At 44.6% G+C, this 22,026-nt stretch overlaps 2 protein-coding genes across 3 annotated transcripts in view; one reads left to right on the plus strand and one right to left on the minus strand.

Moving 5' to 3' along the window:
* The window catches only part of OAF (out at first homolog), a 111,156-nt gene that overhangs the window by 29,996 nt on the left and 59,134 nt on the right, over nucleotides 1-22,026 (minus strand). The gene's annotated exons all lie outside the window — the stretch shown is intronic.
* On the plus strand, nucleotides 16,198-21,963 carry LOC138487784 (uncharacterized). Its single transcript, XM_069614343.1, has 3 exons — nucleotides 16,198-21,068; nucleotides 21,162-21,272; nucleotides 21,753-21,963. Exon 1 carries the CDS (start codon nucleotides 18,232-18,234, stop codon nucleotides 20,317-20,319), a length of 2,088 nt encoding a protein of 695 aa, XP_069470444.1. The 5' UTR covers nucleotides 16,198-18,231; the 3' UTR covers nucleotides 20,320-21,068; nucleotides 21,162-21,272; nucleotides 21,753-21,963.

Consider the following 22,026-nt stretch of genomic DNA (forward strand, 5'->3'; position numbering starts at 1 on the left):
CCCAAGCTACTCCTCACTGATGACGCCCAACAAGGCTGAAACATGTCTGGGGATGCTTGTGGTCTCGTGCAGAAGGGATGTGACCTAGCAGTTCGGGCTGGACTGCCCCTTTTGGGGTAGGACCAAGCCTGATTTGCATATGGTTTTTCCCCTTCTGTAAGGGCTTGGCAGGCTGAAAAACGATGGTCTGGAGGGTTGCCCAGAGCTTTGCCAGTGGTTATGATTTATTCAAAACCTTCCAGCCATCACCTTTCTGTTTTGCTAAAGTCACCCCGAGTGGGACGGGTATGCCCAGACGTGGGTCCCGAGTCTGCCGGGCCTAGAGACCCAAGCTACTCCTCACTGATGACGCCCAACAAGGCTGAAACATGTCTGGGGATGCTTGTGGTCTCGTGCAGAAGGGATGTGACCTAGCAGTTCGGGCTGGACTGCCCCTTTTGGGGTAGGACCAAGCCTGATTTGCATATGGTTTTTCCCCTTCTGTAAGGGCTTGGCATGCTGAAAAACGATGGTCTGGAGGGTTGCCCAGAGCTTTGCCAGTGGTTATGATTTATTCAAAACCTTCCAGCCATCACCTTTCTGTTTTGCTAAAGTCACCCCGAGTGGGACGGGTATGCCCAGACGTGGGTCCCGAGTCTGCCGGGCCTAGAGACCCAAGCTACTCCTCACTGATGACGCCCAACAAGGCTGAAACATGTCTGGGGATGCTTGTGGTCTCGTGCAGAAGGGATGTGACCTAGCAGTTCGGGCTGGACTGCCCCTTTTGGGGTAGGACCAAGCCTGATTTGCATATGGTTTTTCCCCTTCTGTAAGGGCTTGGCAGGCTGAAAAACGATGGTCTGGAGGGTTGCCCAGAGCTTTGCCAGTGGTTATGATTTATTCAAAACCTTCCAGCCATCACCTTTCTGTTTTGCTAAAGTCACCCCGAGTGGGACGGGTATGCCCAGACGTGGGTCCCGAGTCTGCCGGGCCTAGAGACCCAAGCTACTCCTCACTGATGACGCCCAACAAGGCTGAAACATGTCTGGGGATGCTTGTGGTCTCGTGCAGAAGGGATGTGACCTAGCAGTTCGGGCTGGACTGCCCCTTTTGGGGTAGGACCAAGCCTGATTTGCATATGGTTTTTCCCCTTCTGTAAGGGCTTGGCAGGCTGAAAAACGATGGTCTGGAGGGTTGCCCAGAGCTTTGCCAGTGGTTATGATTTATTCAAAACCTTCCAGCCATCACCTTTCTGTTTTGCTAAAGTCACCCCGAGTGGGACGGGTATGCCCAGACGTGGGTCCCGAGTCTGCCGGGCCTAGAGACCCAAGCTACTCCTCACTGATGACGCCCAACAAGGCTGAAACATGTCTGGGGATGCTTGTGGTCTCGTGCAGAAGGGATGTGACCTAGCAGTTCGGGCTGGACTGCCCCTTTTGGGGTAGGACCAAGCCTGATTTGCATATGGTTTTTCCCCTTCTGTAAGGGCTTGGCAGGCTGAAAAACGATGGTCTGGAGGGTTGCCCAGAGCTTTGCCAGTGGTTATGATTTATTCAAAACCTTCCAGCCATCACCTTTCTGTTTTGCACGTGTGCCTGGCTGACATAACCCACAGCAGTCGTGTAGGGGAGGCAAAAGTTGGTGTGCTGCAGCATACTAGGAACCTTCTGTGTGCCAGAGGCGTAGCCAGGATTGTCTAACAAGAGGGCCTGAAGCCAATGCAGTTGGGCCCACCGCAGTGACATTAACATCTGTAAATGCCCACACAGCGCTGCTGACTGGGCATTTACAGAATTTGGGTGGGCCTTGCCCGCTCAGGCCTTACCCTGTCTATGCCTCTGCTGTGCGCTCTCCCCACCTGCCTCCTCACCCTGGCATGGTGCAAATATCTCAGTAACTGTGCGTCCTAGGTCCTTGAAACATGGTTTCATTGGGGACCTTTGAGTTTTGTTCTTCGCATCGAGACACATAAAATGAGCTTTGTCCGGTCCTTCTACGACCACATTGATGTCTCGCTGATTTCAGGAAAACGTCTCATGTGCGAAGAGGCTGAAATCCAGGGAAGCGGGGGGTGGGGGGTGTCCAAATGGGATGTAGCAAGGATGTCCAGAGGGCCCCCAACAGATAACTATGCACCGTTTGGTGGAGATTGGTGGAACGGTGTGGAATTGTAGCAGGAACAAACTAACAGTTCTGCTTTATATAGAGAGAGATTTTTTGGTGTTATTGGGATATGGTTTATTTCAAACCAATCACATAGAATTACAAAATATATCAAAATTTAAAACAAACCTCAATATTAGACAATTATCATACATAAATAAAAGAAGAGAAGCAAAGTCTGAGTCAATCCGAAATCCACATTATTCTCCTCTAGAATTCATCCTTAAAATTCTCAATCGAATACACACCTCTTAGGAGGACCCGCCAATAGAGAGAAGTAGATCTTCAATACAGCTCAGCACAGCTAGCGTGGGTGAGATCTGGGTCCCTGATATTATTCTAATCCCAATTTGCTGTTGAGAGTGGACCTTCAGCTCCTGTACACAAACTAAGAGATGTCTAGTTCTGTAATGGGAATATTGATTACATTCCACCATGGAGGGTTCAAGGGTCTCACACTCTACAAATAGGTAAACTTCTTGGAAAATTGGACCTAGCGCCCAGAACCTCTTAAGTGGGGAACAGATTGAATCCGAATATCAAAGCTTTTTCACCACTCAGGACCTGGGCATTTCTTAATGTACTCTTCTGGGGTAGTACGACACTTGTCTGGGGTGTCTGAAATCTAAATAAGGCATCATCATTGATGGAAGCCCTTGATAGACACCAATCCTGTTGCCACATAGGTTCTCTTTTACATCAAGAGGGTGTGACATCAGAGACTCTCCGCATCATTGATTTTTGTCAAGCGGCGCTCGCATTGGAACCACCATTTCCAGAGCTGGGTACAAGTCTTCTTAGTCATGATTCGATTCAGTTTGTTAAATGATTGTTTTGGCGGTAATAGGACCTTTCGGTAAAAAGACAGAATTCGCCATTCCATCAAATATGACATACAGCAAGCCCAGCTCGGATCCTATTATCCCACTGGCACACAATTCGGTACCCCCAACACTGCACCATATTCTGCCCTCCAATCTCGGCCAATCGTGTTACTTTATATCAATTAACTCTGCATCAAATAGAAGAGCAGGAATTACATTGACTGTAGAATATTGGAACCCTGGCAAGAGGGTAAAACGCCCATATCTATAGCTACATTTCTTCATATGGGCAGCATGCCTCCCACCTTTCTTTATGAGTTGCCCCCAGTGTGACCCCTTGTGGGGCCCATTATAGATAGTGTACCCCAAACAGAGATACTGATCAACTCATTCCGGCTTCTTACCATTAAGCTTCCATGTAAACTTATGTGTAGACCGGTTGCTTGCACACATCAGGATGTTTGACTTAATGCTATTCATTTCGAGATAATTACATTACTGTATTAACACATGGAAAGTGCTGGTAGCTTCTTGAGTCAACAATGAACATTACAGGAAGCTTATCTAATGGGGAACAATTCTTGATTTGAGAGATGCCAGTATGAAAAACCTGCACATTTAGGGTACCCCGCAACAAAAAATACAAAGTGAAAGCAAAAAGGGACCACAAGGATTTCCCAAGATTTGCTTCTCCCAGAAAATACGAACTGCAACCTTCACAACTGATTCTAGACTGCAACCTTCACAATTTGATTCTAGACTGCAACCTTCACAATTTGATTCTAGCCCAAACAAGAACTAGTTCACAATATAAGAACAAATGATCCAAAAATGTCTTGTACACAAGTGGTTATACCGGGAGTATCCGCCAATATGGTTATTCGTGAAACCGGATTGTTGCAACTATGTCTGCTTGGGGCTATCTAAAGGAATCTGTGCGACGGCTGCAACTCCACCAGAAAGAGGCAGCTAGACCTACTTTCCACCTCTCAAACCCTGGGATCCAATTGCCTCCTCTCTGAAGGCTCTCCACTGCCTTCCTGTAGAACACCGATTCAAATACACATCCCTCAACACTGCCCACAAGACTTTTGGCCAACAATAGTCCACTTCACCACACCACAAGGGTAACAAGCCACACCACGAATGGCAATTTACACCATCATCCAAGAACTTGCTTTGTACTCCTAAAGTCCGCAGATAAAGACAGGAGGGTGGGGCAGTCTCTGGGTTGGGCTGAAAACACTGGAACAAGCCCCCAGCAGAAATCAGCAAATAGACCTCCTACTGCTAAAAGCCCTCTGGCGGCATTTGACTGCCTTCAAATCTTTGAGTTGCTCCTCAATATTTTATCAGCAACTTTTATTAACCCCTTTCTCATTGAATATTTTAATCCTACTGGAAGATTCTCTTGTCCTCCCATTACTCAACTGTTACCTTTCATTCAATAATGCATCTGTCCCACGTGTATATACTACTCGCCTAAGTGCAATCCCTTCGTTTGTATCCCCCTCCTCATCCGGTAATCAACTATACTCCAGTACTCCACTCTTGACCTCAACTGCAACTTCCTGTCACTGCCACAGTCATCTATGCTCCCATTAAATGTCTCCCCGGACATCCTTGAAAGATGCAGTGTACGAGTTGTACCCGCCCCATACAATTGAACCGATTCCCATACCAGGAACAGCCTCAGATGAGAACCTCCCTTCTCCCTTCTCCCTCTCTCTTCCCACCCGACTTTTTTCTATGCACTTACTCTATCAGAATTGTCCCTGGACCTAGTATGATAGCAACACGTTTGTCTCCTGACCCCTCCGTTTACTTGTCCCCACACCCCCTCGAGCACTATCTGAAATGTCATCAGGCCTAGTACGATAGTCGCTTGTTTTGTTCCTCTGCCTCCTTTTTCCTCCCCCCTCCCTCACCTCTTGTTAATCTCTGGCTCTACCAGAAATGTCGTCAGGCCTAGTACGGTAGTCGCCTGTCTGTTTCCCCATTTCCTTCCTATCTATCTTTTAGCTCTTGCACTATCTGAAATGTCATCAAGCCGAGTATGATGGTTAATTTCACATTTGTGTTGTTCATGGACTGTAAGAATGTAATTGTATTTTCCCTTGTTCCCTCCCTTGCTGTGAAGCGCTTTGAAACACATTGTGTGTGTATAGGCGCTATATAAACCATCATTCGACTGCAACCAGATTATATATATATATATATATTTTGCAGGTTTTTGTCTTCACACGGACCTAGATCCGAGAAGCAGTACTTGACAGAGGATTTGTACTGCAGCAGAAGCATCACGCACATGTGGTGCTGTACCTATAAGTACGACTTTTGGAATCCGGTTCAAACCAGACTCAGAACCCAAGTGCGGAGGGGGAGGGTGTGGAAACAATTCACTTGGAGAGTGCACGACAACAAGATGTAGGAGTCATTTTCACATATTTACATTGCGCATGCTCACAATTTGGGCACCATGTAGGCCTCATTACAAGTGTGGTGGTATCTTGGCAGTAAATCCGCCAAGATACCAAACGGAATTACTGTTACCGCCACTTGGTAATTCTGCTGAAATTGCAGTTTTGGGGAAAAAAGGTGGCGGATTTACCTACAGCTCTTAGCCAATTTGTGAGAGGGAAGAGTATATAACATTGAAGCTGAGGGGGTGCGGTGGAAGGGATAAAGTGGGTTGGGGAGGAGACGAGAGGAGTCCTAGAACGTGTGGATTAGAACAGTCACAGCTGGTGCGACAGGGAATCAAATACTGGCGTGGAAGGGGCCAGATTTATTTGGTGTAGGGGTCAGGAGAACATACAACACCCAAGCAGAACACTGGACCAAACTTCAGCTGGTGGCACCGGCACCCCAAGCCAATAAGGAGGTGAAGGCTGCTTTAAAACACGTGGCGACACGTGGCGACGAGTAGAGTGCTCACTTTGACATCCGTGCAGAGCCTGCCAACGCAGGTTCGAATCCCAGCAGGGCCAAACTCAGCCTCTCATCCTTCCAAGGTCAATAAATGAGCACCACATACCGTGGGTAATAATGAGCAGCGCTCAGATGCCTGAGGGTTCGTAGCGCTATATAAATGCTAATTATTATATATGAAAAATCAGTTATGGTTCATTTGGGCCTTGCTTTGTTTTGGCCTTCAAATAAAAATAAATTTAAAAAAAAATGTAAAATTGTTTTAAAAAACAGGTTGCGTTACTGTTGATATCCCCGAGCTGTTCAGTAGTTAACCCTGTGGGAACTGTGGCTACATGCGTGCCATCTGCAAAGTTGTGTGGGGGCATGTACAGTCAGTATTAGTTTCTACTCACTATTGGTTTGTCCTGACCCCTTTGCAGGGGGTGAGGTGTACCAATTATGCCTGGGTGAGTATCAAGGACTTCTTTGGAAGAGCATGCATTCAGGGCCTACTCGAAAGTTAGCATGATGGCGGAGTTGGGGGGGGTCTGTAAGAGATTTGGGTAGATTAAGGGCACCTAAGGAATTGTTAAAGCCAAATACCTGCAATACCAAGGACACATTGAGCACCTCTATGGACTTGCTGCCTATCATGCGCTATTGGACACTTTTTCACTCCAGATCATGGCGGGGGGAGGGAGGTCTTGGGCGGTCAACTAGGCCCTCCTTTAGGATATCTGAATGTATGCTTTTATGCCCAGGCCGGCGGACACATCTTCCTTCCTGGTTTGGAAACCCTTGCACAGAGCTATAGGAATAATGGCTAGACCATGCGAAGCAGGCAGACCCTCCACGAAGCAAGTCCAAAGCTCTAGCCCCCAGGTATAAGAGATGGGGAAATGTGATCGCCCCAAAAGATGAACGAAAGAGAGGGTTGGCACATAGGCCCAGTACAGAAATGATCACGGAGAGGCATTGCTCCCAAATAGGCAGAGTGTCCAGGTCATTCATGGCAGCCAGCCTGCTAGCATGGAAAACGTGTGTAAATACTTCACCGAAATTAAGTGCCATGTATGTGGTGTGCCACCCCTTTTGGATAATGGTTCCTCCAAGGGTCCGTGCTAATGTCACGTGGTAGGACACATGTGACGACATGAATAAAAGGAACGAGCCGTTTGAGATGTTGGATGAGCCTCTACTGAAGCGGAGCAAGAACCTCTGCGAAGGACTGGATCAGAACCCGATCCCTCTGATCAGAAGACTCACTGCTACCATTGCAAACCATTTCGACCGCTACCCACGGCCCATCATAGCAAAGACCCTGTGAAACCAGCCCTACTGTGACAAGACCACACAGACCAAGAAGAATACAAACCCACGACTACATACTCAACCCGAGAAGATTGAGTAATGAGGCTCAAGTCTCGGTATCCAAAAATCACTGCTGATGGATAAAAATCTATCAGTAAGAAGAAGAAGCAGCACGCGGGTCAGTCGAGATCAAATGACTCAAGTCTGAGGTGTGGTACTTCCTGCAGCACTATGCTGGCGCTGCCTAGCAGGCAGAGGGCCTGCTCCTGCAAAGCCCTCCTCACCATGGCAGTGCTCCTGCATGGCAAGGGTAGAGACCAAGGCTGTGAAGCCAGCGGTGCGGGCTGCACTCCCAAAACACCACGTGGTGGTGAGTCAATTTTTTGTAAATTGCTCAAAAGTAATAAGACTTCGAATGCTCTTTTTCCAGGTTTTGAAAAAAAAAAAAAAAAATATATATATATATATATATATATTCATACATTTTCAGGTGCTTAGCAGCTATACATTTTTGTCAGTGCAGATGCATTGGGTGAGCTCCTAATGGCCTATGCATTTCGGAATCTAAAGTCCTTCGTCAGGGCCAGCTCATTAGATATTCTCATGTGATCCGATTAAACAAATCAACGAGATCTATAACCCACAATTCACAAAATATGTAAATTATACATTGTCAGCAATCGCCAGTATGAAATTAAATTCACTCAGAAGACAGCGAAAAGTCAAAATACCTTCAACACAGTGCATGACCATTGTGTTAAATTAGTAAATCAAATGTGCGAGTTATATGTTTCCCCGCATTCATATTACAAAATCAGTCAAACAATGGAGAAAAATAAGCCATAAGTACATACGTGCCAACCATGATGGAAGTATAGATGAAACAATATGTCCGTAAGTGAGCAGTATAGCGAAGTCAGGAAAGGAGCAGTTTAATTAGTTCTAATAATGGTGCTCGTTATGATAGAGCCCTGAGTGACGAAGATATCCACTAACCTGGATATGCGTTGAAAACAATTACGAGCCGCGGTGAAGCCGCCGGGCAAATGTTAGTCAAAGAAATGGGTTGCTGGACGCAATGTGGCTCCGTAAAACACATGCGCATTTAGTTATGATTGAGAAATAATGCGATGCATGAGAGTATAAAGATCGTCATATTGTATGGTCTGATGTGGTACGGAAGGGGGATTCCCTCCCTAGCAACAGTGTGCAATGTAGCCTCGAGGGACGCCGCGTGAGCGCGCGCTTGGTGAGAAAAAGATCTTTAAGAGTGTTGACATGGCGTTGCCATGGGGACGTCATGAGCCGCCTAGAAAACGGCGGCCATATTCTAGTGTCCATTGCTATGAGAGACGATGTATATAGCAATAGAGGTGATTCATTTGAGCAACTAATGTAGTACCCACGAGCCTGCAAATAAAAGTTAATGTGTTACTGAGGGATAATTGGGAATAAACGCGACATTAAAGTTGATGGATTCATTGTGTAAAAGCTAATATTTAACTGCTACAATTGTTCGTCGTATTATCACATGACTACATGACAGATGTCTACATAATACGGTAGTATGTTCGTGTAAATAACGGTTCTTCTAATAGATAGGTGTGAGCCAATAGTGCCCAAATGTGATCATGTTCGCAGTAGTGGAACCTGAACAAACATGTAATCTAAGAACGTAACAGGAAAGATCAAATTGTGTGATCAACAACATATAGTATAGAAGACCCAACATTTAGAAAATGGATGGGGTTAGAGTGTATTATCGTCAGGCGATGTAACTTCTTAGAACAAACTGTGTTGTTACCATGTGGAGTCTGGGAAATCAGAAAAGAAGAGAATGAGTACGGTTAGCATGTGTTGTGGATAACGAAAACAAAAGTCCACTAAATTAAATATCATTTGCTGTGTATAGTACAAGCTAAATAATCAAAACAAAACAAACCACTTCAGGTGTGTGTGCATATCACATGCCCTATTGTATAGTCAAATTGTATTATTCATTCCCATTGGGAAAATTGGGTGCATATTGTAGTGTGACAGCAACTTATAAGACTATTCATAAATCAAAGGAAACCGCTGAGGTCAAGTTCTTCATTCATCCCGTTCGGTGATATAATGAATCCAATCTGTCGATCCAGAATGCTTCTTTCTGTGCTCGCCATTTTTTAATGTCACGTGCTTGGGTTTTCAGAGGCATTTTTTCAAGTACAAGGAACCTCAGTTGGCTAACTGAGTGTCCGTTATCGTTAAAATGTCTTGCAACGGCCGACATTCTGTTGTTGTTCCCGATATTGGATGTGTGTTCATTCATCCTGATGCGGAACTTGTATGAAGTTTCTCCTACATAATATTTTCCACACGGGCATCTGATGGCATAAATGACTTTCTCCGAGAGACAGGTTGCATGCTGTTTTAATGTGAATCTTTTCCCTGCTTGTGGATGTGTAACTGTGCTTCCTTTAATGATGTTATTGCAGTTACCACAGCTCATGCATGGATGTGTCCCAGGGAATTTATCCGGTCTTGTTGGTGGTATTTTGTCTTTGGTATTCACCAGCATGTTCCGTAGATTGCTACTTTTCTGATATGCAAATACCGGCGGTGTAGGACAAAGTCTTGCAGTTCTTTCATAACTAGTAAGTACGTTCCATCTATTGTGGATAATTGCTTTGATCCGCTTGCTTTGGATAGATTGTTTAGTTACAAACACCAATTCAGGACTGTCTTTTGTCAACTTTTTAGTGAGTAACTCTTCTCGTTCATGTGCATCAGTTTTGTTTCGAGCAGCTATAAGGTCTGTCTCAGGATAGCCTCTTAGCTGTAATTTTTCTTGTAATTTCTGCAGTTGTATGTGACATTTCTCTGGGTCACTAACTATCCTTTTGATTCGCAACATTTGTCCATATGGTAAATTTTGAAGAGTCTTAGAGGGGTGAAAACTCATCTGGTGCAACAAGTTATTGCGGTCTGTGGGTTTGATGTAGAGTGTGGTGGTTATTCTGTTATTGTTGATGACTGTTTGCACGTCAAGGTAGTGGATATTTGGATTGCCTATTTCGAGTGTGAACTGAATACGTTAATCGATTCCATTGAGGAATACAAGGAATTCTTGAAGATCGTTCGTGCTCCCGGTCCATGCTCCAAAGACGTCGTCTTTGTATCGGATCCATGTTTTGAGGTGTTGTTTCCATCTCTAATTGTTCAGTACATGTGTGGTTTCAAATTGGTGCATAAAGCAGTTGGCGTATGCAGGGGCCATCATGCCACCCATAGCCGTTCCTGATACTTGGGTATAATATTTGCGATCGTACTTAAAGCAAGAGTTCTTGGAGATAAAGTCCAAAAGGATAATGAGAAATTCTTAGTTGGCTCCAATTTCTGTTTGGAGTAGTAATGCTTCAACAGCTTGCTGTCCCAGATCGTGGGGGATACTGGTATACAAACTAACCACATCAATCGTGAATAATATATCTTCTGTAGTAAGAGAGATGTATCTAATATTTTGAGAAAATGGGTAGTATCTTTAACGTACGTACTTGTAGCATGGATGATAGGTTGGAGGAAGAAGTCCATGTATGTTCCGAGTTGTTGTAAAAGGCTTTTGGTGGCTGCCACGATCGGTCTCCCAGGTGGGTTGATCAAACTTTTGTGTATTTTTGGCAAGGTGTATAAATGGGGCATTACTGGATAGACGGTGAATAGATATGCTTTTGTTTTTGTGCTGATCCATTTCGTCCACGACAGCCTTTTCAAGAATTTCTTCTAATTTCTTTTTGATTTCTGGTGTTGGGTCGTGCTGCAATAACTTATACGTGTTGGTATCTGATAATGGTCTTAAACATTCTTGATGGTACTGTATTGTATCTTGGATTACAATCGCTCCGCCTTCATCAGCTGGTCGAATGGTAATTGAATCATCGGTAAACAGGTTTCGGATTTGCGATAATTCACCTCTGCTGAGGTTGGACCTTTTTGGCACGTGAAATTGAATCTTCTTGAGATCGTCAAGTACAATTTTTTTAAAGATATCTATTGCCGGTACCTGAATGGGTGGACAAAAGGTATTGTCTGGTTTAAATTCTATATATTCCGAAGTAGTAGTTGATGTTGTACTGGATGTTGCACTCTCTGCAAAGAAGGTTTTCAATTTTAATTTGCAAACCAGTTTGTATAGTTCAATTTCAGTTTGAAACTTGTTGGTACTATAGGTCGGTACAAATTTAAGTCCTTTTCGAGTGTCTGTATCTCGCGGTTAGAAAGAATCAGTTTGGAGAGGTTGACCACTAACTGCGATTCATTTGTAACCTTGTCAACATCTCTTGATTTCTTCTTTCTCCCCCGCCTTGTCCTCTTCCTCTGTCTAAAAAACAATATTAGTTGTACATTTGGGTTGCACTGGTCTGGCTTCGTTTGTTGATGTACTGGCTTTTTGTGGATCGGTAGTGGCGTTCTCTTCGTGTTTGGGAATATCCGATTCGGAACTGCTATTCCCGCTTGTGGGTTTATTGGAGCGTGTGCCTTGTTGTTGGTATTTGTCAGCCCAGGTATAGACCTCGTTGTTGAAGTAATCAAATGTATCACACCGGAATGTTCTTATTTTGCAAGCTTCTGCATTTCAACACTGCCCCAACCATTGTAATTTGCATAGCCCCTGCTGGGCAACTCTCCATCCATGGGTGCAATGATCTGGGTGCCCCCAAGCCACGATCCGACCGTATCGTCACGGCCACACAAGGTGATCCCTGCGTCTAAGTGTATCGAATGTGTGCCTCCTGCAAAGGTGTGCCTGGACCCTGTGCCCTGGGTCCTGAAAACAACATTGGCGACTAGGAGGTCTGGGCCCCTGTGTCCCGTGCTTATGGTGTTATGTGTGAAATGTGTCCATACTGTGGAGGCAGCGTCGGTTGCCAGGAAGGAGCGGTGCACAGCAGTCTTCAGCCACTGCAGTCTGTGGTGCGGCTGCTCCTGTACGGAGAAGAAAGTGTGTGGCCACTCACGCTCACTGTATATGAGTAGGCCCCCCCCTGGCGGCAGTGTGTGCCAGCACCTGCCATGCGGCTGCTAATCACCCCACCACCCCCCCCCCTCACACCCCCCCCGCCACCCCGAGCTAGGTGGCGGTGACCGACAAGAGGACCAAAAAAAAAATATAATAGATCAAAAGGTGAACTGAAGTGTCCGGCGGCTGCCGGTGCTCCCCGAGTGGCACTGGGTGCTGAGCTTTGTGTGTGCTCTGTTTCGGGGCGGGTAGAGTGGGAAAAGAAAAGTAATGCTGCCCTAGGCATTGTAACATCAGACCTAGGCCTGCACATTGCCATGTGCCTTACTGACAGTGCACGCCACCTCTACGCCATGCTGGCAGCCCCTCCTGCTGTGATACTGGGCCGCTATGCTGTGACCGTCAAGGAAATAAAATAGGAAAAGGAAGTTAGTGCAACCCCGCACACGGCAGTATCAACCCAGGACTGCACCTTTGTTACGCTGGAGCACTGTTCAAGGAAAGGTGGGTGCTCGCTCCACGGAGCGTTTGATAAAAGAAGGCGTGTGCCTGGCCACAAGAGTTTCAGATAAGAAGGGAAGAACTGGACTGGCACGTGCCCCAATGCAGAAGCACATGAGGGCTGCAGCTCTTAAGAGTGTGCGTGTGCCCTCCTATGCCAACAGTGCCCCTGCCTGCAAGGTGGATGTGAAATGAGTGGCCAGACACCCTGCCACCAGTGCTACGCTGCTGCATTCCCCGACTCTCCATGGACAAGGCCGATGTGGCCCCTGGTGCCCCATTGTGTGGCTTTGCCGGCCCTTGAACTGTTAGGTTGGCTGTCCGGAACTGAGGCTTGTGCAACTATTAACTGGTTTCCTGCGGCTCTGATCATGCTTAAAGTGGACTCAGCAATGTGCATTTTGATGCAATGCACCTGCTTGTCATGTATATGCTGAAAGTGGGCCCTGTTAAAAGTGTCTGCGTCTTTGTTCCAACCAATGACTCCCGTATATAGCCAGACTTACTGTTCGTGACTTTTGGTTAATTGTGGTGTCCACTGTTGTTGGCTTTATTATATGGCAGCTGGTTTATTTGAGCCCGACCAACAACCATGTATTCCTGCTTTCTTTGAGTTTGGCTATACCCCAGCCCTGACTCGAAATAATGTAATATTTCTATAGCCGGTTGAAGCCACGAACTCGGAGTTGCTCGAAAAAGCACGAGTCCACATAAGGAAGGTTACCCTCCCCCCCACGGTTGTCATGTAACTCGCTATACATTTTTTTTAAATGAGCAAAACGGTGGTACGTTGCTGAACTAGAGTGACCAGACGTCCCGGTTTTCCCGGTACAGTCTGGGGAAAACGCCCTCCGTCCCAGGATTTTTTTAATTTTAAAAACCCCGCCCGGGGTGTGCAAGGGTGGTTGGCTACAGTCTCTTTTTTTTGGCCGGGACCCGATTTCATACATGCAAACATTTAGATGCACCCTGGAGGGAGATTTCCAGAGGGAAATCGGGAGATGCATATTTCCCCATAGGAATGCATTGGGGCTAAGTTATTTTAGGCGGGAGACCGTGAAAAATAGCATATTTTTCACCTAAAAAATCGCAAGTCTCCCGCCTAAATCGGGAGGGTTGGCATTTATGCGATTTTGAAATCCGAAATCGGGTCCCGGTGCAACTCTTCCTGCGCGAATGGGGGCGTGAAATGCTTTTCATGCCCCCATTTCCTTCCCCGCGCTCTCCTCCAATGAGCAGAGTGTTTGTGAGCACACACCCCCCCCCCATGCCCTGCAAAAGGTCAGAGACATAGTACTAGGACTTCCGTTTTTTTGTATTTACGGTAGTCCTATTTCTATGTTTATATCCTGCCAGTTTATTTTTTATATCTGACTACCCTATGCTGAACTGAACTCCTCAACGCCCTGCAAAACCAACGGCACACTAGCCCTGAGGTTATCCCAGGACCATTGCTGCAAAATCAATGCGGCTGCAATCTCGAGAGTGTCGTAATCCAACTGCGCCTGTGTCGGATCACGTGACTGCCCAGACCTCCATGAACAGCCTTTGGGATATCCGAGCAACATTCGATTCAATGGATTGCACGTGTAAATCTACCTTTATATTTGCAATGTTTACCTGTACAGTATCTTTACTACAGCACCCATTCTTCCTGCAGGCAAACGGCAAACTGGAAATCTCCAAATAAATGAGGAGATGAAGAGATCAGTAAACACCCTTGTGGAATCAGGCCCTACCCCCAACCAATCCTTCACTTTGCACACTGACCATAAGACTACTTTCTGTCATCATGAAACCGTTTTCAATTCTATAGCTGCCTATAGTCACCGAGTGTCCTTCTCAAGATCTCCAGGTTAATAGTGCACCCCCCAAACCCACCCGAACCCCTGCACCCTCAAGTTCCTGCTGACATGATCCATTCCATTCAACAGTCGGTGGTCATTCCTGTTTTTTTTCCTTTTGTTACATTTAGGGATTTATAGTCCTGTGTTTACAATGGGGCAATGCATAACTGCAAATCCCAGAATGCAAAGAAAAACCAGGCCACTTTCACCTTCTCCTGAATTGAGAGGGGCATGCTGGCGATTCTGGGATGAGGGACAGAAAAACGTTCTCTACTCAAAAGTCTTGGCCCTCTGGACACACTCCCGGAGACGAGGGTTGGATATGTATTACAAGCTACCATGGCCCCTAGGTGTATTCGGTTAGTGAAGGTTTTGCGCTGACGAGTGATAGATATAGTTTTGAATTAATCAGAACCACTGACATGGATGCAGGCAGCCCTCGTAACACTCTGCTTTTAGTCTACCATCCCATTACAGAAAAGGAAAGTATGTAACTCAGACTTCGTCCCACCCCAAAAGGGGCAGTCCAGTCCAATGTGCCAGGTGACATCCTGTCTGCACTATTGGGAGTGGGATAACACTTAACTTGCTTGCGTCCCACCCCCATTCGTGTAATTAAACAGCCAGGCAGAACAGCATGTATTGGAAGGCTGCGCCGAGCAATTGCCAGCGCGTGTGATTCATTCAAAGGTTTCCCATCAAAACTTTTCAGTTTTGCAAAGTTGTGGTAAGTGGGCAGGCGTATGCCCAGACACGCTCTTTCTTGCAGACCCAACCGCATGGATACGGTGTTGCTTGCGGTCTCAGGCAGAAAGGACGTGACCTTAACTTTTGCTAGAATGTTCCTTTTGAGATGGGAATACGCCCGATTTGCATATAGCAGGCTGAAAGGGTATGCTTTGGAAATGTGCCCAGAACCATTGCCAGTGGAAGCATTTACATCGAAGCTTCTCCATCCATCTCGCTTCTGTGCCAGCGCGGGTGTAGTCCAGGCCTTGGCAGCTTGTGCGAGCTCTGCTGGTTCACTGAAGTTGCGGTGAGAGGCGTGGCTTGTATTGTATCGTGGAGGGACTTCTAAACAAAACAGAGGCGAAAAGAACGGACCAGGTCGCCCGAGAATTAGAAATGATACATTTTCAGAGTCCTGCGGAACTGGAGGTAATCATCAGGGTCTCGAAGCGACACGGGCAGAGAATTCCACAGAGTGGGGGCCAGGACTGAAAAAAGAGCGCCCCCAGCTGGGACCTTGCAGAATCTAGGAACTCTCAACAGGACTTCAGATCATCGGAAAGTTCTAGCAGGTCTATTGAGTGAGTTTTGAGCGATGATATTCAGCAGCAGTGTTTAATTATTTCCATTTCTAAAGCACACAAACTGCCCTATGGCATCAAGGCGCTGTTACAGAATATTCACTTGGCAGCAGGTTGAAACATAGGTACAGTAATTAGTGTTGTTAGATTTATATGTGAAATTTGGGTGCAAGCCCCCCCCCCCTCCACCCTCCGAGTACTCAGTTTCATTTCAGGGGTGTGTGGTGTACGGCCTGCTCCACATTGTCCCGTCTCTGTTCTCCTTGCTCGGCTTCCTTTCTTCTGTGACCTCCTCTGCCTCACACACCTGGCCTTCTCCCTCCCCTTGGCTACTCGTCCCGCAACTCGAGTGAGTGCATTCTTCAAAACCATTTCCGGTTTATTTTAAGTATTATTTATTTTATTCAGTAGCGCTCTTTTGGAGTTATTCTTTCTCCGTCCACAGGAGGGGTATGGTTTTTTCTTAAACACGCTCCCCATATTGACTCAGCTTTTTCACTATTCAAGGGTGGTCCTTGCTATTTAGAACCCACTACCGCTTTTGGCTTATCTCGATCTGTCTGACTCTTCATCACGCCATTTTCTAGATCCCACCATGTAGGTGGATCTCACACAATACATCTCCTTTGTTATGTGTTTAGCTATTAGTATAGAGTGTTTCTCTTTGATCTGTTAGTTCACTCTTTTCACCATACTAGATCTCCAGTATTCTGCTCTTCACCATCTCGCTAGCATCCCGAGTTATGTACAGCTTGTCAGTCAGTCCTTGACTGTTATGGAAATAAAATAAAAGATTTTACTTTTTGTCTCCTTGAAATGTTGTCAACAGTTCAATTGGGCCCTTATGAAGAAGAGGTTACCCTCGAAACGCGTCGGCCACTCCACAATTGGACAGCATCACCTCTCCATCATTTATTGCTTCTTCGCAATTTGTTTTAATATGTTAAACGTCACGAATTACTTTGTACAACAGAATGTGCCTTTTGGCAAATTTTGTTTTCCTCTTTGCCAAATAAATTGTTATATGCTCAACTAACAAACTGCTGTTATATATCTATATCCATATATTTGAAGGCCCTATGTGGCATCAGTAAACAGTGTGCAGGGGACGGGAGGGCCCCACTTTTTGGGTCCTCTTCTATTTTCTCTTTTCTGATTTAGGCTTTGTGCCAAGGCCTTTTTTCCTCCCCCGCACCTTTAAATTCTTAAACCAGCTCTTCTGTACATATAATGATGATTTGAATTTCTATATCAATTGTTACCAGGTGTGCACCACTGTCAGCATTTTTGTTTTCTCCATATGTACTGGTCTTCCAGTGTGGCACGTACCAAGTGGGTAGCACCCTGATATAAACCTTGTTCATTATAAATATGTCATTTTCTCGCATCAACGAGATCACAGATAAACACGCAACTACACTTGCATTTGATGCGGAAGAAGCTAAACGCATATTAGCTCTCATCAAGGATACAGACCAATCTTTACAGAGTAAAGTCAGCCCAGACAAAATAATCTTTCAATTAGAAAAACTCATTAGACGCGAGATATCGCAGAAATTACACGCCAGTACCCTAGTGGAATATTACAAATCACAGAGAATCCCTAGAGGATTGAGGGTTTATTTGAGACCTACACTCTGCAGCGAGAGCAAAGCATTTGTTGCTAAATGGGATCAAATTCTGAACAAGTGTTCACTTGACTTGATCTTACTTACGATTGAGGAACTTTCCAAGTCATTGACATCCATCGACAAAGACATAGAAGCACTGACAATACAGCTTTCAGAATTCAAGTCAAAAGAGGATCTGACACAACTTTTGGAAGATATCAATTCCAAATTGAGCAATTACAAAGCAGACATAGAACAAAGGAAACTTCGTAAGTTTAAACGCGATACGTTCGATTATTTGAACGATATCGTGTATACCTGGCAGGAGTTTTACCATCACAGAAACGCCAGCAGAAGTCGAGCTAATAATCTTAACAACTCCAACTCAGGGAGTGATAGTAGTAGTAGCAGTGTGGGAGAACCAATACCGAAAGACCAGTCACAAGAACAAATTCCACAGCAAGTACCAACACCTGGGACCACAATTCCCCACCTTACACCATCTCAATCTGGGACAGTTGCTAGTACCACAGGTGTTTTTTTAGGCCTGAGAGACAGACAAAAAGAAAAAGAAAAACACGACGAGGCAAGAAAAACACAAAAAGGAAGATACAAATAAGTGAAAATCTAGTCATCAACCTATCAAGCAAAAACCTGACGAGTGGCCAACTTGATATCTTAAACCGTGGTCTTTCCTTTGTTCCTACTTGCAACACATCACTATTTGAAGAAAAAATCTGTCTTCACAGATTGTTGAGGAAATTAAGATTGAAGATGTTTTTCGAATCCGATTTGGATACAGAATCACAGGCCCTAGAGGATGACATCCTACAGATGCGCCCCAAGAGTACTTTCGACCCTCAGATTCAAAATTCGATCTTGGATCTCTTCGAGAAGAGTGTCATTAATGACCTCAAAAGAATTAATTACCATAGCACTAAACCAGTTAATATTAAGAATAGCCAACTTGAACATGTTGAACAGCTGGCTAAAGATGAAGATTTAACTATCAAACCTGCGGATAAGGGTGGGGCAATCGTGATCATGGATTCATCCTACTACACACGGAGATGTCTGGAACTACTTAACGACACCGTTACTTACACAAAACTTGATAATGATCCACTACTTAGAATCAAAGCCATCATCCAGAAAGCTATTGACAATGCTTTGGAAAACAACTGGATTGATTCAAAAACAAGTCAGTTCCTTATAAACAAATATCCAATCACGCCTGTGTTCTATGGCTTACCAAAGGTTCATAAAGACAACATTAATCCGCCACTCAGACCAATAGTTGCGGGAACTGATAGCATATTTGACCCATTGGCCATCTATGTGGATCGTTTACTTCAACCTCTAATCCAGGAAATACCAACCTACCTGAAGGACACTACAGACTTCCTCAACTGTCTACAAGAAATCATAGCCCTGGACACTAGCTGCATTCTCTTTAGTATGGATGTATGCAGCCTTTACACCTCTATTCCCCACATCGAAGGGGTTGATGCTGTACTCTGGCTCCTGTTGAATCATGAACATATAAGAGGGAACAAAGAATTTATTGTGGAATTACTGGAAATAATTCTTCACAACAGTTACTTTAGATTTCAGGGCCAATACTATGTACAATCATCAGGTACTTCAATGGGGTCGGCCATGGCTCCGGTTTATGCTAACACCTACATGTATAAATTTGAAAAAGAAAACGTGTTGGATCACCCATTTTGGTCATTTAAAATCTTGACCTGGAAACGTTATATAGATGATATCTTCGGTATCTGGTGTGGTACACGAGATGAATTGGATCTTTTTTTGGAACATCTGAATTCAGTGAACAACACAATCAAATTCACAATGGAAGTAGGGGACCCTTCATTACATTTTTTGGATGTGAGCTTACAGATCAAAGAGGGTCACATCGACACCACGGTGTACCATAAACCAACAGACGTGAATAATCTTTTACATTTCAGCAGTTTCCATCCTAAACCCATGCTCAAAAGCCTACCATTCAGTCAAATGTTAAGATTGAAGAGAATTATCTCAGACCCAGCAGGCCTTGACTCAGAATGTTCATTTCTAGTTGAACGATTTGGATCTAGGGGGTATCCAGATACTATCACAGGAGAAGCCCGCAACAGATCAGAGACCTTCACGAAGGAACAACTACGCATCCCTAAAGTCAAGGACAAGTCCACACCGCTACTCTACATTTCAAAGTACTCACGACAGAGTTTCCAAATCAGCAAAACTCTGCGTAAAAATTGGACCATACTACACAATGATCCCTCTCTCCTGAAATTATTTCCCAAAGCACCAATGATGGCCTTTAAACGTGGACATAATCTCAAAGATAAACTAGTGAGAGCGGAAAGACCTCCTAAAGACAAACAACTTGTACTGAGTACCATAAAGAAGGGTACCTTTCCCTGCTTGAACTGTACGAACTGTAACAATGTTATAAAAGGTGAAACGATATCTCACCCACAAACTGGGAAGAAATTCAAAATCAGAGACTTTTCCACCTGCCTCTCCGCAGGTGTCATCTACTCATTGAAATGTCCCTGTGGTAAATTATACATAGGACAAACCACAAGACCCGTCAAAGAAAGATGGTCAGAACACAAATCCACCATCAGATGTAAGAATCTCAGATCCCCAGTGGCAAGGCACTTCATCGAATTCCAACATACGATTGCACAAATTAAATTTCAAGTCATAGAAATTGTCAAACGTCCACACAGAGGTGGCAATTACCAATCCCTGTTGTCACAGCGAGAGAAGTACTGGATCCACACACTTGACACTTTGCAACCTAAGGGTCTGAATGATGAATTCTCTTTGAGTTGCTTTCTATAGTGAATTGTGAAACTCACATGTTACATCGCCAACTACTATGCACAAGTGTCAGTATCCCGGACCTTAAAAAAAAAAAAAAAAAAAAATTTTTTTCTTTGTCATTACAAGTGCTGTGACTTTGATGTTTTCTTCAAGGGAACTGTATTTTCCTATGTTTGACTTGCCTATATTCACTTAAATGTTTGCACCTGTTCACGAATGACCAATTGAACCATCTCTCCATTCGTTCGAACCTTGTATGAGTAATAGGCTACATCGCAATCTTTTATCCCCTTGCCATTGAATTATACTTGTCTCACTATATAATGAGTAGCCTCATGACTCTACATGATTTGTTTTGGACTATTAAGAGTAAACTGCATGTACCATTTGTGTTATCTATCATGACTGTAACGATTATTGTACTATTCACAAATTTCTGTTCCATTAGAACCAAAATTATAAAATGCGTTGCGATGGTGAACACCAGAATTCTTATGTTTCATTATGGAACATATTAACTCTACTTTTCTTATTTATCCTGATCTCTGGTCAGTCCCTATGAGTACGCTTGCACTATGCGCCATTGCATGATGGCCTCCATATTCCTCACTCACCGGCTTCTATGCCCTTTTCTATGTTTATTATTTAGTTTCCTTTCTACGTCTGACGGCGTGTCCCCAGCACAGCTCGTTCCCTAGGTTACGACCGCGCGGAGCCACTGCCTGCCGGTTTCAGTTTCCACTAACAGTGTTCCCCGCACTGTACAGGTAAGCTACCGCTACTTGGGTCCCTTTGCCCGGTTGGGAGACCCCAGGTTCATTTCTCTCCAGTATAACAGAAATGTATATGTCCCCACTTAGGTGCCAGCAGTACGTGTCTCTTTGCAGATGCCCTGCATCGTATAATTGTTTCGAATACTTGTTGACCACACGGATGCCCCTGTTGCCTTGGCTACTCGTCCCGCAACTCGAGTGAGTGCATTCTTCAAAACCATTTCCGGTTTATTTTAAGTATTATTTATTTTATTCAGTAGCGCTCTTTTGGAGTTATTCTTTCTCCGTCCACAGGAGGGGTATGGTTTTTTCTTAAACACGCTCCCCATATTGACTCAGCTTTTTCACTATTCAAGGGTGGTCCTTGCTATTTAGAACCCACTACCGCTTTTGGCTTATCTCGATCTGTCTGACTCTTCATCACGCCATTTTCTAGATCCCACCATGTAGGTGGATCTCACACAATACATCTCCTTTGTTATGTGTTTAGCTATTAGTATAGAGTGTTTCTCTTTGATCTGTTAGTTCACTCTTTTCACCATACTAGATCTCCAGTATTCTGCTCTTCACCATCTCGCTAGCATCCCGAGTTATGTACAGCTTGTCAGTCAGTCCTTGACTGTTATGGAAATAAAATAAAAGATTTTACTTTTTGTCTCCTTGAAATGTTGTCAACAGTTCAATTGGGCCCTTATGAAGAAGAGGTTACCCTCGAAACGCGTCGGCCACTCCACAATTGGACAGCATCACCTCTCCATCATTTATTGCTTCTTCGCAATTTGTTTTAATATGTTAAACGTCACGAATTACTTTGTACAACAGAATGTGCCTTTTGGCAAATTTTGTTTTCCTCTTTGCCAAATAAATTGTTATATGCTCAACTAACAAACTGCTGTTATATATCTATATCCATATATTTGAAGGCCCTATGTGGCATCAGTAAACAGTGTGC

Source organism: Ambystoma mexicanum, chromosome 9 (assembly GCF_040938575.1).
Source record: "Ambystoma mexicanum isolate Mex_15411 chromosome 9, UKY_AmexF1_1, whole genome shotgun sequence".
In the NCBI taxonomy this organism is placed as follows: Eukaryota; Metazoa; Chordata; class Amphibia; order Caudata; family Ambystomatidae; genus Ambystoma; species Ambystoma mexicanum.